Source organism: Aethalodelphis obliquidens, unplaced genomic scaffold, assembly GCF_003676395.1.
Source record: "Aethalodelphis obliquidens isolate GAN/ISIS:26980383/991018 unplaced genomic scaffold, ASM367639v1 scaffold95, whole genome shotgun sequence".
Lineage (NCBI taxonomy): Eukaryota > Metazoa > Chordata > Mammalia > Artiodactyla > Delphinidae > Aethalodelphis > Aethalodelphis obliquidens.
In genome coordinates, this window is record NW_020838039.1 from 1,160,948 (window position 1) to 1,179,032 (window position 18,085).

General features: G+C 42.7%; 1 protein-coding gene across 6 annotated transcripts in view; it reads left to right on the forward strand.

The window, feature by feature from the left end:
* Positions 1-416: 416 nt before the first annotated feature.
* Positions 417-18,085, forward strand: part of TMEM192 (transmembrane protein 192) — a 29,835-nt gene continuing 12,166 nt past the window's right edge. Inside the window, exons 1-5 of one of the 6 annotated variants that reach the window (XM_027095893.1) lie at positions 1,629-2,339; positions 3,544-3,596; positions 7,310-7,456; positions 12,211-12,475; positions 15,554-15,688. In XM_027095893.1, coding sequence (XP_026951694.1) covers positions 2,300-2,339; positions 3,544-3,596; positions 7,310-7,456; positions 12,211-12,475; positions 15,554-15,688 — 640 coding nt within the window. In that variant the 5' untranslated portion in view covers positions 1,629-2,299. Of the gene's footprint in view, positions 565-622; positions 1,038-1,628; positions 2,340-3,543; positions 3,597-4,307; positions 4,949-7,309; positions 7,457-12,210; positions 12,476-15,553; positions 15,689-18,085 lie in introns of those variants that run through there. The other 5 variants (XM_027095894.1, XM_027095895.1, XM_027095896.1 and 2 more) reach the window with 5 other exon arrangements.

Below are 18,085 nucleotides of genomic sequence, written 5' to 3' on the forward strand. Positions count from 1 at the left end.
GTGGAATTTTGAGCTATAAATAGGAAACTGGGATTCCACCGCTGGTTCTGTGCACGGAGCTGTGCTGCAAACAATAATTAAGCACGACCGAGAAAAGTTAATGTTTTATAAAGAAGCAAGTGGCGGCCGAAAACAGTTCGATTCTTGGATTTGGAATGCATCCTTTGGTGCCCAAATCTCCGGCCAACCTAGAACGCGAGCGCAGGTTACGGGATCCCCAGGCACAGCAGCATTCCCAGAGGCAGCGGCGGCCGGAGGCTGGCCTTCAGGGAGTATAACGTCCCCCTCCTCCTCGGCCATTCCGGATCTAGGTGTCGGGGCATCTGCCAATAGTAAGCGAGAGGCGAGGCCAGTCCATCCTGCCCTCTCTGCCAATCGGGAGCGAGGGGGCGGGACCGGGAAGGCCGCCGCTGGCCGTGGAGCCCTGGAGCGAGGAAGAGGGGTCCGCCCTCTGCGCCTCGGCTAATTGAAAGCGAGGGGCGGGTCCCGGAAGGCGGTGCCAGGCGCAGGTGCGAAGGCTGGGCGGTAGGGCTGCGGCCTCCGCCGGCGGGCAGTATGGAAGACGTGAGTTCGCGGATGCTGGTGGCGAGCGACAGGCCCGGAGCCCACTCTTCCGGTGCTGGGCGCGCTGGGCGGAGACGGGGGTGGGGGCAGCCCTGGCCGGAGGGGCGCCTCCTGCGCGGGGCTGCCCGGGCGCGGGGTTATGGGAGGAGGCACCGGGGTGGCGTCGGGGTCCGGGGCAGCGTCGGGGTCCATGCCGGCCCCGGGCTTATTTTCCTGGCGGAAGGCCGGGCGGGCGCCAGCCCCGTGCGGGCGCGTGTCGAGTCCCGGAACTGGGGCGGCCCGAGGTGCGCGCGGGGCCCCGGGCGCGGGGTCGCTCGGACGCCCTGGCGCAGGGGCGAGTCCCCGTCCTCTTAGGTCCCGGCCTTGGCCCTGAGGGCTGTGACTTGGAGCGGCTGCGGCAGACCTGTCGTTATTATCACCCGAAAACCCACATTGGAGAAAAACAATGTCGTGATGTTTTGAATCGAGGCATGGTAGGAGTGAAGGGATTTTTAAATCTCTTTACTTAGATGGATCCAAACCAGATTATTAAAAAACCAGTGCACTAGTTACAGTGTATATAGTGTACAGAGTGAAGAGTAATTGCAAAAATCTTTGCTTAAATGTATTAAAACATTTTTAGGAAAAGCATGTATTTGTGCCCAAAATTAACTGGGTTACCCATTGGCACAAAATTCTTGCTCTTGAAAAATGCAAAGTTGATAGTTATATTAAAGCACTGATTTGAGTTAATAGATTAATAGGAATATTACTGTGATCCTACCACTGAATGAGGTGCATCAGGCAAGACACATGAAACACAGTTCCAGCCCTACACAAGACCTTAGATTCTTGTACAAATAGTGACTATAGTTCAATTATCTTGACTAAATAAAGACCGAACAATTTCTAATGATAAGACTAAAAAATTCTATTTTTTTTTTTCAGTTGAGAACATGGAAAGCTAACTGTAACACCTGGAAGTAGATTTGAGACTCATATATATTTAAAGAAAAACTGATTGTTTCTAAATCTTTTAAGAGTGAGATTCATGAACTGACAATGTGTGGAGAAAATGAGTAAGAGGAAAATTAGAGACTCATCAAAATGTGTGCAGTAAATGCTTCTTGGTTGGTGCTAAGCTGCCCCAGGGTTCTTGGGTCTGTAGCTTTTAGCGTTAGGATTAGTACAACCCTAGAAATTTGTTTCACCAAACAGTTGGAGAGTAATGTTTCACCAATAGCTACATAGCTTTAGATCTGAGCAAGTCGCCTGCTTTTGGTATTTTGTGGGTATGGTTTCTACCACTCAGTAGTAAGCTAAAAACTGTGTGCCATGTCTTAGGCCCAGACACCTAAATGAGTTAAAAGAGGCAAAGGCTTTTTAGTTAACGATTCTTTGTTTGCAAGTGGGTGAACCAATTGTGGCTACTTTAAGGAAGAAAGGGATTTATTTGAAAGGATATAGGGTAGATGAACACCTAGGCCTCTGAAAGGATCCAAACAAGGGCAGCTCAAAGGATCCAGAGACAGGGGTCCTTTCAGAATCTGTCCTGGGATGGATCGCCTCAACCATGGACTCCGTTTGCTTTGCTGCTCTGAGAGAGAGTTGGATTGGCCCAGCCCTTTTTGGTTCCATGACCACCCCAGGACAGAGGGTGAAGAGCATCAAAGGATGTTCCCCTTGAGACTTAATGCAGAGGTAGACATTGGGTCCCCAAAGGAAGTAGCTATTGTCACAAAAGAAGAGGGAGGAGATGGTGTGGAAAAAACAACAGCTATCTTCACTTGCAGATGGTGAGTTCCAGAGGGTGCTGTTTGTATGGTTTTCCCACATTTCTTGTAGGCTCCAAAGGGCAGTGTATTTGATGTAGTCACCAAATACATTGTATTTCATGAACATTGAGTAAGTGACATAGAAACCATATTGTCCCCAGCCCCTTCAGTGTAGTCAGGGAAAACAAAAGGCATACACATAAAGGAAACAATACAAGGCAGCATAAGAAATATTCCAAATTAATATTATGGGCAGTAATTTTTTAGGAGTTTTAAAGTAGAAAGAAAACACTTGGCAGGACAAGTTTTATAGAGAATGTAAGTTTTGGTTGGACTTCGAAAGATGAGTTGGATTCTGAAAAAGATAAGAAAGGGTATTTGTGGGGCATTCCAGAAAGCTCATGCAGGCTAGAGGAGAAGGTGCGTGAAAGGGAACGAGTGGGAGATAAAGTAGACTATTGTCTTACAGTCAGGGTTTCAATGCTACCTTTTAAAAAGTTCCCAGATCCCAACTGTTCAAGAAGTTGGGCCATCTTTCATTCACTCAACACACATATTGAGTACCTGCTGTGTATCAGGTACTAAAGGTACAAAGAACATAGTATAATGTAGAGTCCTGCCCTTGTGAAGCACACCTTATTCGAACCACTTTGATACTTGTCCTTCCTTCTGCCTGAAAGAACCAAAAACCTGTATATAATATATGAAAAAACAGGCGCAGCCGCCACCGAAAGTGGACTTCGCCTGCCAAGATCGGTTTCACGGGGAAGGTTATCAGGAAGGCTATGAAGAAGGAAGTAGTTTGGGTATGATTGAAGGAAGACAGTATGGCACGTTGCATGGAGCTAGAATCGGATCTGAGATCGGGTGCTACCAGGGTTTTGCTTTTGCTTGGAGATGTCTCCTGCACGGCTACGCCACTGAGAAAGACAGCAAAAAGATGAAGGTCTTAGAATCGTTGATTGGAATGATTCAGAAATTCTCTTATGATGACCCTACTTATGATAAACTTCATGAAGACTTAGAATTAGAGGGAAATTTAAGCAGCTTTGTTCATGACTAAACGTCCAGCCTGACTTTAAAACTAGTGCAGAAGGTTCCGGACTTTCATTTTGAGGATGACAGATGCACAAAGACAAAACATCAGGGAACAGATGTTCGCTTGTCAAGTGTTTTAAAATGTGATTAAAGGCAAAACAATGATGGGGGATTCATTGTTTTGCAGGGAGGGTTCCAGCTTGGCCGGTGAAAGGGCTTCCTTCCCCCGAGATCTGCCGGGTAGCCTCGGTGCCCCCCACGGGGCCCCTCCACACAGGCCCACCCTTTGTTGGGCCCTGTCTGCTCTGCAGCGTGAACGCGGCCCTGGCAGAGCCCTCACCAGTCTGCTTTTCTCTGGTCCAGGGTCCAGGCCCCTGGCTCATGGGTTCTTGTCACCTGGCAGGCCTGGGGGGATCTAGACTCAGGTTGGCCCTGGATAGGATAAACCTCCCCTTTACCCCCCCGGGCTTTGGTCAGCTCTCAGAGGGACAGTTTTTTTTTAAATGAGAGCCACAGGATTGACACGAAGCAGGTTAATGGGAAGGAGTGATGCGTACTGTGACATTTATTGACCCTTGAGATGTGCCAGTGCTGTGACCTGCTTCTCATGTTTTATTTAGTCCCTTCAAGAGCCCATGAGGTAGGCGTTATTCCCATTTTATAGACAAGGAAACTGAGACCAGCCCAAGAAACTGCCTGGTCCAAGGGCAGTGGGCGGCAGAGCTGGGACTCCAGCCCTGTCTCCTGCTGCCTGCTCTGGAATGCATAGTCACACCCACAGTCTCGGGGTCCCTGCTTGCAAGTCCCCGCTATGCCCCGTGGAGCCCTGGGGCATCTCATGTGGCCACGGACGTGGGCGTCTGGCTGAGAGGAGGAGAGGCCAGCCCTGTCCCCAGGGAGCCGGGACTTGCTCTTCCTCTGTCCCCGGGTGGGTGGGGCTCTGCAGCATCAAAAATGGTCAAGGGGAGGAGACTTTAAGGTCACTGTTCTATGTGCAGAAACTTTGGAGCCTTGCTGCAGCCTTCCTTCTAATGTGAGTTGTTCTGTCTTCTGCCCGGACTTAAAAGGCATCATCTAGATGTACATGGTGCGTGGCCTCAGGTGCACCTTTGTCACAGACACCAGCAGTCTCTGGCTGGTGGGATGGAGGGGCTTTTGTTGTCGTTTTCCTGGGTGATTTTTTGTGCTTCCTAAGCTATCTGTTTGGATGATGTATTATTTTTATAATTGGAGAAAAAAATAAAGAGTATATTTTAAAGCAAAAAAAAAAAACCCCAAAAATGAAACAAAACAAAAAAATATATGAAAAAATACTTGTTGAGATCACAGACATCAGGCGATGAAGGACAGTGATCTTGAAGAGATGGGAAGCAAATGACGTGAGCTATATGATTGCCCCAGCTCACTGCCTTGAGAGAGTTTTCGGGGTGGGCTGAGGAAGGGGGACCAAGTGGGGCTTCAGTAGACCCCGAGTTGAGGAGATGGAGCTGAATCTGGGGATACCGAAGCAGCTGGAGTTCACAAGACAGAGAACCCAGAAAGGAGAGCGCTGCGCAGAGGGAGAGCTCGGAAGAGGTGCAGAGTCCCCTCAGGTATTCAGCTGAGTCCTGTTCTTCGTGCCTCTGAGGAAACTCCCTGAGGACTGGGGAAAAAAACACTCAGACCAGAAGGAGCAGTACTGTCATGCAGGGCCAGGAGTAGTGCCTGTTCTTCCAGCCAGACTGGAAACCTCATAATCACAGGGTATTAGGTTTTCAGAAAGGTCTTGCATCACTTGTGGGGAATAATTAGCACTAGACCAAACATGGTATGGTCCCACCTAAGAAAGCACCTTAAAAGAAAGACCAAAAAGATCAAACTGTTTCAAGTGACTTAAGTGAATCCCAGAACAAAGCTCAGTAATATAGGAATACAAAAATGTCCAGCACCCAAAGAGGTAAATTTTGCAATGTCTGGCATCCAGTCCAGAATTACCAGGCACTGCTAATTATGTGATTTAGCGGAGGTGTTAGGTAATGCTATGGTGGTAATCATTTTGCAATATATAAGTGTATCAAATCAACTCATGGTATGCAAACTTACACTATGTGACATGTTAATTATATCTCAATAAAGTGGAAAAAATGATCAGGCATGCAAAGAGGCAGGGAAATATGACATAATGAGTCAATTAAAACTGATTCAAAAATGGCATGCTAGAAATAGCAAACAAGGACATTTAAAAAAATTATTATAACTGTTTTCTATATGTTCCAAAGGTTAAAAAGACACATGGGAGATATAAAACAAACCCACTCAAACTTGCAGAAATAAAAACTACAATGTCAGATGAAAAAGGAACAGCATTGAGGCATCAGAGAAGGCAGCATTTTTGCTAAGACAGACACTTGACAGGTGGGGAGGGATGAAGAGGCACAGAGACTGGAAGGATGGCCTGGAGAGGTTCATGGACATTAGTTAAGGGAAGAGCCGTAGAGGTGGGACAGCCTCTAACTGAGAAAGCTAGAAGCAGAGGAGTCTTGAAGAGAATAGAAATCATCAGAATTGCTCCATGAGTTATGGCAAACTAAACAGGAAGCTATCTAGGCATTGAATAAAAAAAATTGCAGCAGCATTGAAAGCCTGGGAGTGGAAATTGAGAAGCCCATTCCAGATCTGATCATTTCCCAGATTGCTGTGTTATCTTTTTAATCCTGGTGCACAGCAGCCTGCCCTTACACCATTGGTCCCCCTCTCTACCCCTTCCAAAGTGAAGAGCCCATATCCTCTGTCTCCAAATCCAATTCTCAGGCTTCCCCTTTTCCCACTAAATTTTCATTTCCCTCTTGTTCTAGTGCAATTATCTAACCTAAATTTTTTGCATCATTTGTGCTATTCATTTGCTAATTTATTATGTACTGCCGCATAATATGCCACACACTATATTCTATTTTGCATTCTTATATTGTTCAGTCCTGCATGCCTTTATCCTAACCTCCCCGATGAAAATGTCATCTCCTTTTGAATAGGGACTGTGTCTTACATTCTTTTATCTCAGGAACAGTGACTTATATGTAACAGTTTTCAGTAAGGCTCTGAGACTGAGAGATTGTTTTATGCACCAGATACCTAAGATGCTGTTCCTGTCAAGACCTTAACTTTAAACATGACTAACAAGATTTTGAGGTTGCAGCTTAGCCTTTGCTGGCTACTTCAGTGACATTGCAACTAGTTGTTTTCATTGAGAATCTGGTATCTACAAACTGAAATCTCGAGGGTCTATCAGGGTGATCTGTTTCTATTAACACTCTAACATATTTCTCTCATGATTGAAAGTTTGTTTAAGACCTCTTAGTAATGCCTCAACCAGCTTTCCAAAATTTTGTGGAACACCGAGATATAGTTTAAGAATTGCAATCATATGTAATTTTTATCAATAATATAAATAATGTTGGGGACTACCCTGGTGGTCCAGTTGTTAAAACTGCGCTTCCCACTGCAGAGGTCACGGGTTTGATCCCTGGTAAGGGAACTAAGACCCCACATGCTGCACGGCACAGCCAGAAATGTAAATATGTGTGTGTGTGTGTGTGTGTGTGTGTGTGTGTGTGTATGTGTGTGTGTAATGTTAAATAAATCAATATCTAAGTTTTGAGGGCTTGAAGAAAATTATTTGAGATTAATGAGATTAATAATTGATAATGAGATTATTTATACATAATCTCATTTTGACTTACCTCATTTTGAGATAAAGAATTAAGATTTCTTCTACTTGTTTTAATAATTGTTTTTACCAGTTTACAGTAGTCATCAAGAAGTTTATGGTATTTTTTCAAAATTACCTTTAGGTAGGGAGTGTGTTTTCTTGCCTATAATTTGTGTAATGAATTTTAAAGCTTTATAGTTTAGTAGATTTGTCTTGGAAACATAATCCAGAGAGTGGTGATTATAGCTTGCTTTTTTCTGCACCTCAGGGTTCCTTGGATCTCATCCAAAGTATTGAAGATGACCCCCTTCTGGACACCCAGCATCTCCCACATCACTCATTACACGCTCATTTTAGGCCCAGATTCCAGGCTCTTCCTACAGTCATCATTGCAAATCTTCTCTTGTTGATACATGTAAGTTGACTGGGAGAAAGTGATCCATCCAAAGGGGATGTTTTTCAAAAATTTATAACCTCTTCAGAGGGCAGTTTGGCTATATCTATTAACATTTAAAGTGTGCATACATTTTTACTCATATCTCTACTTCAAATAATTTATTGTAGACATATTTGCACACATGTAAGGATATCGTTTATGATACCAATGTTGTCTGTAATATGAGGAAACTACAATCTGCCACCATCCAGAAGATGCTTTATATGTCCTGTCCATATGAAGGAATGCTTATACAATATTAAAAGAGAAACTTAGAAGAGAAACTTGGGATGGATGTGTACCCTTCACGGTTCATTGTTGAATGGAAAAAAATGAGGTTTACAGTGGTGTGTACAGAATGTTCCTGTTTGTACATTTTAAAAGGGTGTTGAGAGAAGTGTGTATATGGGTGATGTTGTGACTTATAAGAAATATATTTGGTCATTCAGATGATCAAAATATAGTTCTCATATGTCTTTGGTCTTCATCCATGGTTTCTGGCTCATAACTCCCAAAACCCTTGGAATTTCCTGAGTGATAAGAGCAATGGGAGCATCTTTTGTTATAATTTTTGGGCTTTTGTCCTCAGTCCCTAAAATCGCTTCAAAGTCATAAAGGTGAAATGGGTGTCTTGATATTCATAACAACCCCTTTCCACCACTGCTGTATTTATGTTGGTGAGGTGACTCTGGAAAGCACCTAAGGATGGGGGCTGTTGCCAGGGGAACCAAGCAGGAACAAAGGGTTGGAACTTTCAGTCCCACGCCCTGGCCTCTGGGGATGGGAAAGGGGCTGGAGGTTAAATCATCCACCAATGGCCAATGATTTAATCAACCAGGCCTATGTAATGAAGCCTCCATAAAGACCCAAAAGGAGGGGGTTCAGAGAGCTTCCAGGTTGGTGAGCTAGAACACTTGTTATGAACCGCTGCCAGGCCCTCAGACTCCACCAGGACAGAAGCTCCTTTGTTTGGGAACTGGCAGGAAGTATGTCTTCATCGGGCTATTGATTTGTATCTTTTAATATCCTTTGTAATAAATTGGTAATGTGGTGAGTAAACAGGTTTCCTGAGTTCTGTGAGCCAGTCTGGCAAACTAATTGAACCCAAGAAGGAGTTGATGGGAACCTCTGATTTATAGCCTGTCAATCAGAAGTGCAGGTAACAACCTGGATTTGCAAGTGGTATCTAAAGTCCAAGGAGGGGGTTGTGGGAACCTCTGATTTGTAGCCAGTGTGTAAGAAGCACTGGTGGCAACTTGGACTTGCAGTTAGCATCTGAAGTGAGGGCAGTCTTGTGGGACTGAGCCTTCAACCCCTGGGATCTGATGCTCTCTCCAGGTAGTGTCAGAATTGAGTTGAGCTGTCTTCATCAAGACACCCATTTCACCAGTTGAGCTCCCAGTTGGTGTCAGAGATTTGCCGCCCCCCTCCGCCGTCCCCTCCCCCCGACAAACACATTGGAATTGGTACTGGAAACTTTTAACGTTTATTCCTGTATTCTGTAATAGAATATTTCCAGAAGCATTCACAAGACCCTTTTTTTAATTTATTTTTTATTTTTATTTATTTATTTCTTTTTTGCGGTACGCGGGCCTCTCACTGCTGCGGCCTCTCCCGTTGCGGAGCATAGGCTCCGGACGCGCAGACTCAGAGGCCATGGCTCACGGGCGCAGCCGTTCCGCGGCATGTAGGATCCCCCCGGACCGGGGCACGAACCCGTGTCCCCTGCATCGGCAGGCGGACTCCCAACCACTGCGCCACCAGGGAAGCCCCACAAGACCATTTTAATGCTAGTTGCACTGAGCGCCTCAATGGAAGGGACACCTAATATATTTTAATGTTTACTTTTTGTACTATTTGAATTTTTATCATATGCATGTATTACTTTTTAAGTTATAAAAACAAAAAAGATACAAATAAATCTACATATGTTGACATGGAAATTTATCTATTTATTTACACCTAGGAAATAGTGTTAAGCAGAGAAATCAGTGTACTGTTGCCCCATGTTTTATATGATAAAATTACAAATGTCTGGGGATTTTTAAAAATGTGTGTTGTAACCACTAGATAAATAAATCCTGGAGATCTAATGCATAGCATAGTGATTATAGTCAACACTAATATTATAAATTTCAAAGTTGCTAGGAGACTAGATATCTTAATTGCTCTCACCACAAAAAAGAAATGGTAATTATGTGACATGATACAAGTGTTGGCTAAAGCTATGGTGGCCATCATTTTGCAATATACAAATGTTTCAAATCAACACATTGCACACCTTAAACTTATACAGTGTTATGTCAATTATATCCCTCAATAAAAATAAATAAAGTTCAACGTCATAAAAACAAAACAAGACACATGTATGAATGGTCTTGTAGGCTTACTGGGGGCTCTGCTCCAAGTCTGTTAATTATTTCCTCATTTTGGTTACTGCAGTCTCAAACACTAGGGGCTGTAGTTGTTCTTTGCGGCAATGTGAAAGATCAAAAGAAGGCAGATTCTCACCACTCCTTGGGTGTTCATGAAGGGGTGGATGTGGTTGAGGACTGGCCCAGCTGCTGCTCCAGTGAGGTGCACTGTGGAAGACTTGCGCTCAGAACTGAGTGCATTGAGGACAGAGGTGCACCTGTTTTCCTCATGTAGATCTAGTAAGTGGCCTGATTCTGCCATGGCTTCCTGATCCCCAAATAGCAGCTGAAGCGCTTCTTTCCTTGTGCCTCTTTGTATTGATATAATTTATAAATTATATAATTATAAATTATATAAAGAGTATAACATACTCTTTATGTATGTACAGTACACACACACACCACTTAAAAAAAACTTTTTATGTTAAATTGCCTGCCTTTGATACTGTGGGATTGATTGCCCTAATTTTAGGACTAAGAAAATCTTATGTTAAAGAAGAAGAAAACCTAATGTCTTTATATACTACTTTGTATAAAATGGATCAGTTGGGTTCAATGTACAGTATGTTACAATAGAGGGAATATGTTGACTTTTCCACTTTTACTTTATGAGGATGTGCATCTTGAGCTGCTATAGCAAATATTACTGCTCTTGACAAACCACATAAATTTTAAATAGATTTATTACATGCTAAGATTGGCTGCTATTGGATGCTTGGTGATGGATGTTAATGACAGCATTTAAAATTTTCTTTGATTTTTTTAAAAATTATAGAATAATACTGCCTTATGGTTAACAAGTAAAACATTACCAGAGTATACAAAGATATAATCTTCCCTTTTCTCTGCTTCACCCCTTCTCCCTGAGTTAATAAATGGGGTCAGTTCACTGTATCTCTTTCAGTGTCTTTTGTTAAGTTCATACAAATGTATACAAAAAGATTACCACGTTATAAAAGGATGTCCCCCATTTCCAGAAAAGAAAAGATTGGATAATACGGTATTTATTACTCAACAGCAGTGTTCCTCAAACTTGAGCATGCACCAGATACCCTGGCAGGCTTATTACACTACAGGCTGCTCGCCACATGCCCAGAGATTTTGATTTGGGGCCTGAAAATTTACATTTCTAACTGGTCTGGAGATCACACTTTGAACTACTACTTTACACCTTACTTTCTTTAATCTTAACATATCATAGGTATCCACCCAAACTAATACATAGAGCTTTAGTTAATTCTTTTTTTTTTTTTTTTTGTCTGTGTTGGGTCTTTGTTGCTGCACTTGGGCTTTCTCTAGTTGTGACGAGAGCGGGGGCTACTCTTCATTGTGGTGCACGGGCTTCTCATTGCAGTGGCTTCTTTTGTTGTTGAGCATGGGCTCTAGGCATGTGGGTTTCAGTAGTTGTGACACCAGGGCTCAGTAGTTGTGGCTCGTGGGCTCTAGAGCACAGGCTCAGTAGTTGTGGCACCCAGGCTTAGTTGCTCCATAGCATGTGGGATCTTCCCAGACCAGGGATTGAACCCATGTCCCCTGCATTGGCAGGAGGATTCTTAACCACTGTGCCAGCAGGGAAGTTGCCTAGTTAATTCTTTTATAGCTGAATAACATTCTATTATGTGAGTGGGTATACCTTAATTTATTCAAATATTTTGCTATGGATGCATACATATACTTGGGCAATTTACAGTTTTTTTCAAATGCAGAGAACACTGCAGTAAATATATGTGTCCATATATCCTAGGTACTGTGCTTTTACTTCTGAGTGATAGGGTCCTAAGGTAGGATTTCTGGGTCAAGATATTTCCAAATTATTTTTCAGCAGCACTTCCCAGACCAGTCAGCATTTTATGAGACTGTCTGTTTGCCCATATGTTGACATCAATCTTTTAAATTTTTGTCAATCTAATTGGATAGTTATTCTTGTTCTCTTAAAACTGAAGCTAGAAATAAACTTTTTTAATTCATGATTTTTATTATTTAGTTTTGAGGTGCTAAATTAACTGTTTTTACTCTTTTTAATAAAAGAGAAGTGGGCAGGAAATTGAATTTAACATTAAGTACTCATCTTTGTTAGATGGGATTTGGGGTGATTTTTATTTTATTTGTGATTTTATCTGCTTCCCAAATTTTCTGCAAATTTTTCTCCAGATTATCTGTTTAAAAAGTTTGTAAAAATGGCAAAAAAGAAAGTATTTTTAAACTCATAAAAGTAGGATACTGAAAGTCATAGGTATAAGAATATGTGCTGGGGATGGTCATTATTGTTTCTTAAATCCAAATATTGAATATTAATTCTACTGTTTTCCTTTCCACCAGATTGTGTTTGTTATTTTAGCATTTTTAACAGGTGTGCTTTGTTCTTACCCCAATCCAATTGAGGACAAGTGCCCAGGAAACTATACCAACCCATTGAAAGTTCAGACAGTCATAATCCTTGGAAAAGTTATTTTGTGGATTCTGCATTTCCTCCTTGAACGATACATCCAGTATCACCACAGCAAAGTAAGAAACCGAGGCTATAACAAGATCTACCGGTCAACAAGGCATCTTAAAAGCCTTGCGCTGATGATACACTCCACTGGTAAGCCCAGTTGTCTCACTCAGCTATTCAGCGGCTTGCTTGAGTGTAATAAATGACAGCAGAAAGAAAATGTTAAGTTTGATTTTATAATCAAATACATGCTCTCATTTTTGTGAGAGTGACGCGGCCACTAAAATTAGGATCACCTTAATGTCTTGAAGTTTTTCTTATATTTCCCTTTGAAATCTGTATTTGTTATGTAAGGGAGGAAAAATATTCCCTCTGCCCTTCTAGGTTCTTGCCTGAGATTCCACCAATAAAGGACAGATTAACAGGAGAAAAACGAATAGAAGTTTAATAACATTATACCTCCTGTATACATGGGAGAGACCCAGGAAAGCAGAGTAACTCCACAATGACCTAAGCCACCCTCTCAAATAATATCTCCAGCTAAAGACCAAAGAAGATGGGGAGGGTTGTGGGAGGGGTGATAGTTCTGGGAGGTGATCAGGAAAAGCACAGTAAACAAGGGTAAGTTTGTTATGCTTGCCTTCTGCATTGATTAGAGTTTCTAGAGATTTAGAGTCATCCTGGTACAGAGAGGGATATAACCTTACAAATGGAGATTTCCCTTATAATTGTAAATGTCTCTTATAAAAGGTAATTCCTACTTGGTTTTCAGAGCTTCATCTGTGTCTGCCGTTTCTTAAAAATAATCAACTTAAAATAATCCTTAAGACAAAGGAGGCATATTTTGGGGTAGCATTTTCTGTCCCCTTCATTATGAGCAAGGTACCCCTGTGTGAAATGTGGACTTTTTCCCCCTTTTGATACTAGCAGACTTACTCATCGCAAGGAGATATACAGCTGACGCTAGTTGATACTTGTAGGATGAGGGGCTTGTTTTATTTTAAATGAAGCTCAGTGCTTTTCCCGCAGTAAGAGAAAGACTGTTATATAATAAGATGTATTACTAAAGCAGAAAACCTGGAAAACAATTTATGAAGGCAAGGTCAGAAAGTCCATCCAGGATGCAGACAATTTAAAGGCTTAATGGAATTAAATTGAACTTCTTTAGGTATTTTTGCCTAATTGTCAAGGTTTCTACCTTTTCTAAAAAGCCCTCTTTTTCAATTTGAGTCCAGAATAAATGTTTGAACATTTTGAAACCAAATTAGAAATTAATTTTTCCCCAGAAAAACAGCTCTACAGAATTTAATGTTTTTCCTGTGTTCTGGTAGTGCATTTTCTTAAAGGGCAGGCTCTGAGTTCATCTGCTCAGCGAGGCTGTCAATGGGAGCGGGAGGGCCCAGCGGTTGCAGAGAAAGAAGCCTTGTATTGGAGTGGCTGGTCTTGAAGCACCTCCAAGGGGCGGCCTTTACTGCCCCCTGAGGAAGAGTGCGGTTTCTACTTTTACTGCTGATTGCAGTACTTGTTTTTGGCCAGGAGATGTCCCTATAATCTTTGCGCCTCTGACAAAGAGAAAAGCAGAAACCTATTTGTATACTGACCAAAATAATGTTCAGTTTCTCCACTGATGGTCTGGAAATAGTATTTTTGAGGCCCACCAAGAGATTGTCTAATCTTTGCCTTTCCTCTGACTTTCAAATTATTGCTACACATGTGACCCTTAATCACAGTCTGTTTCTAAACATTTGGACCCTCAGTTTAATCACAGACGGCATCACTTTTAAGTTACTCATATAAGGACCCAGAAAATCCAGGAGAATTGGGGCAGGTGTTTACTTTGTTTCTATTTTCTTTAAATATTTTTTTTTCTTATTTGAAGAAAAATAAGGTAAATCTATGAGGGTATAGAACTTCCAGCTAATCCGAAGGGTGTAACCATTCTTTTTTTTTTGCCTGTGATAGTATTGCTGGGTATTGTCTGGCTTCATCCTGATGCTTGTTGTTCTCTGCAGAGAGAAAAATAAATTGATTTTACTTTAGTTTGTGGAGATGGGAGAAGGGCTTTGCTTTCCTTCCAAATAAGTTGAAAATATTTATCTGATTTATCTGTTCTCCTTTCTTAGATGGAAATACATCCTGAACTCTATCAAATGTTATTAGCTCTATAGCAAGTTGCATATTTGTCCTTTTCATTGAAGCGAAAACTTGACCCTTGCAGACATGGTGCTGGGCAGGGTGCTCTCATGATGTCCACAGTGCTTATCATTCAGGGGAATGTCTTACTTCTGCAGTCTCTGCTGCCAGCCTGCAAGTTCACCCTGTGACCTGCCACACTGCTGACACAGGCCTTGCTCAGGGCATCAGAAATCCTCTGGAAACTGTGTGTTCACTTTCCCTGCAGAGGTTTTTCCCTAGTTTTTTCCTCTCCCTAAAGCTGTAAAGTTATATTTGTATTGTACACAAAACTAATTCATAAATTGAGCTATTGGTCAACATGCTAAGACACTGTGACATTTGTGAGTGTAAGGGGAGGGCGTAGGGATTTGTGCTGGACCACTGCTTTGTGTAGAAGGACTTCTGATAGGTTATTTAAACAGGGTTCTTGGCTCACAGTCATCCCTTTGTACCAAGAAGCAGAAGGTAAATCAAATGAGCATCTCCCCAGCCTTGATCAGACTTGGATAAATATGTTAGTTTTAGGAAATTCTAAGGTAAAACATTACAGGAATGACTTCTGCCCCTAAACTTTTCTTTGACAGTCTTCAGACTGTAAGTGCAGAATGAGGTTAAAATGGTCTTCAAAAATAAATAATGGATATGCTGAGCAGGGGGGAAACAGCTCATATTTATTGTCACCCCATTTTTCAGACGAGGAGTGGAGGTGTTAGGTCATCTGTCCAAGGTCAGCAGCGTGTCCCCGGTTTTTTTCTGGGTACTCGCTGCGTCCTTTACTGTGCTGCATGACCAGAAGGGGCCACCGGGTCCTCGTAGAAACTCACTCCTTGAGTTTTAAAAAAGTCCAGATTCTTACCTATTTGTGTCATGGGGCATCATTTGCTCTTAGCCGTGTTACGTTTGATTTCCATCCTCAACCTTCCTTCGTCGCCGCGTAGCTGGGTGGGTGCCCGCGCCCTCGCGGTACTCCTGCGGGGGCTGCGCCGGGCGCAGCGGCGCGGGCTCCGGGACTCCGCCCCGCCCACGCACGCACGCTGCGTCTCCTCCCCGCAGGCAACACGGCGCTACTCTTCCTGCTCTGCCTGCAGCACTCCTTCCCCGAGCCCAGCGCGCTGTACCTGGACCTCATTCTGGCCACCCTGGCCGTGGAGCTGGTCTGTTCCCTGACGTGCCTGCTCGTGTACACAGGTGAGAATGACAAGGAGCCTGTTCTTATAGAAAGGCCTTTCACTGCTGGTCGCATCCCCACCTGAAGCCCAGCCCATTACCTTTCTGGCGGGAAACCTTTTCTACGTGGCCGTTACCCTATTGAGCACCCATACCTCATTGCTGACCACATCCAGACTTCTGTAATTTCAAACCACCAGGAACATACCGGTGAGTCGCATTTCTAAAGTTGTGTCATCAATAAATTCTTATCAACTAGAATGAAGGCTTTCCATTAAAAAAAAGAAAATGAAAAAATAAAAAAGATCTACAAACTTTTGCATCCTCAAAAGCAACTGAGGTGTAAGTCTGGGTTTAAATTAAAATATAGCTAAATATAGGACTTCCCTGGCTGTCCAGTGGTTAAGACTCTGCGCTTCCACTGAAGGGGGCATGGGTTCAGTCCCTGGTAGGGGTAAGGTCCCACATGCTGTGCGGCAAAATAAAAGTAAAATAAAATAAGTAAATAAGTTAATACATGCAAAACTGCATTTAGCCCAAACTTCATTTTGATAAACCATTTAAGAACCCACTTCTTTCTAAATTTAGAACTGTCTGAGGATTGTTCTGTCTGGCTGTCTCTCAAAACTCTCAGTGGTAAAATTAAATAAGCTTCAAACATGTTAACATGAAAAATAGATGGAAGGATACCTGAAGAGAAAAAACTCCATGCCCGGAAGAAACAAGATTTCATTCCTGCTGCAGTACTGACATGCACTAAAATCTGTAATAGCAGCTAATTTGGTGGCATTGAGCAACAGTTGTTTTGTGACAATAAAATATCTGTCCATTTTGAAAGAGATTATTTCTTCAGTTATGAAGGAAAAGTCACATGGGCCAAAGCTTGTGTTTCATTTTACTGTTTTGTACCTCTTCTTAAGGCTTCTAGGGCAAATGTTGACTTTGTTCAGTGTATCGCAAAAAATTTAGGGTTGATTCCCTGATACATGCATTTTTCTCGCTTCTCTATATTAAAAAGATTTAAAAGATTCCTAGTTTTGGTAATGCTGATAGTAACTCTTCATGATATGATTCTTTGATATACTGATTCTAACCTAAATTTGACTAATTTGTCTGCAGTAAAGTAGTTAATCTCTAAAAGTCAAGATGGACTCTGCTCATTGGGCACCTGACTGCCTCTGTAGGAAAAAACTAGGGAAATAAAACTTAAAAGCTTTGTGGTGATTTGATTAGCTTTCCATTTGTTTAAAAATAAGCGACGGGGCTTCCCTGGTGACGCAGTGGTTGAGAGTCCACCTGCCGATGCAGGGGACACGGGTTCGTGCCCCAGTCCGGGAAGATCCCACATGCCGTGGAGCGCCTGGGCCCGTGAGCCATGGCCGCTGAGCCTGCGCGTCCGGAGTCTGTGCTCCGCAACGGGAGAGGCCACAACAGTGAGAGGCCCTCGTACCGCAAAAAAATAAAATAAATAAATAAGCAAGGATTCAAAAAATGCCACTCAGTTACCAGCCTTCCAGTAGCCCTGATGTTTGGGTTTCAGCTCAGGAGGAAAGGACTATAAGGGGCAGCAGGCCCATGTCCAGTGTCCTGCGGTTTAGTGAGAGCTCTCCTTGGCTTATTGTGGTGGAAAGGAAGAGTGGAAGATTCTCATTCCATGTAGATTGCACTGGTGTTATTGCCTGGCCTGTGATCTGATATATGCTGACTGCATGGAATTTAATTTATTTTAAAAACCACAAACACCAGAAACTATCACAACATTGTAAATCAACTGTACTTCAATTAAAAAAGAAAAAAGGAACACCTTCAGGAAAAAAAACCCCACAAAGATGAGTCTGAAAGATGGACATTTTTCTGTTGTTGAGCTATTGTCTTTTATTTCTGCCTCTTAACTTTTACTTTAATATCCTGTAACTGTTATTTCTTTTTGCCCAGTTCAAGAAACTTAAACTTGTTCCAAGTTTCTTTATTTATCTTGGAGTTATTATATGGAAGACATCATTATAAGGAGATGCCATATGAACGTAACTCCAATTTAGAGGCAAGCCTCATGAGACAGTCGAGTCTCAGCCTTCATCTCCTGAGTGGCACTGGACACAGTGGCTCGCTCCCTCCTTGAGATGCGTTCTTTACTTGTCCTGGGAAGCTGGTTTCCTGGCATCCCGCCTGGCCCCCTGATGGCCCCATCTTCTCTTTTGTTGAGCTCTCCCGGCCTGCGTGGTGGAGCCCAGCGCTCAGTCCCTGTCTGCCCTTGAGTGGGCGTGCTGTTCTCGTGCCATCGGAAGCCAAGGGGCTATTCATATCTTTTTTTTTTTGAAGTATAGTTGATTTACAGTGTTGTACTAGTTTCAGGTTATAGGAAAATGATTCAGATGTATATATTCTTTTTCAGATTCTTGTCCACTATAAGTTATTACA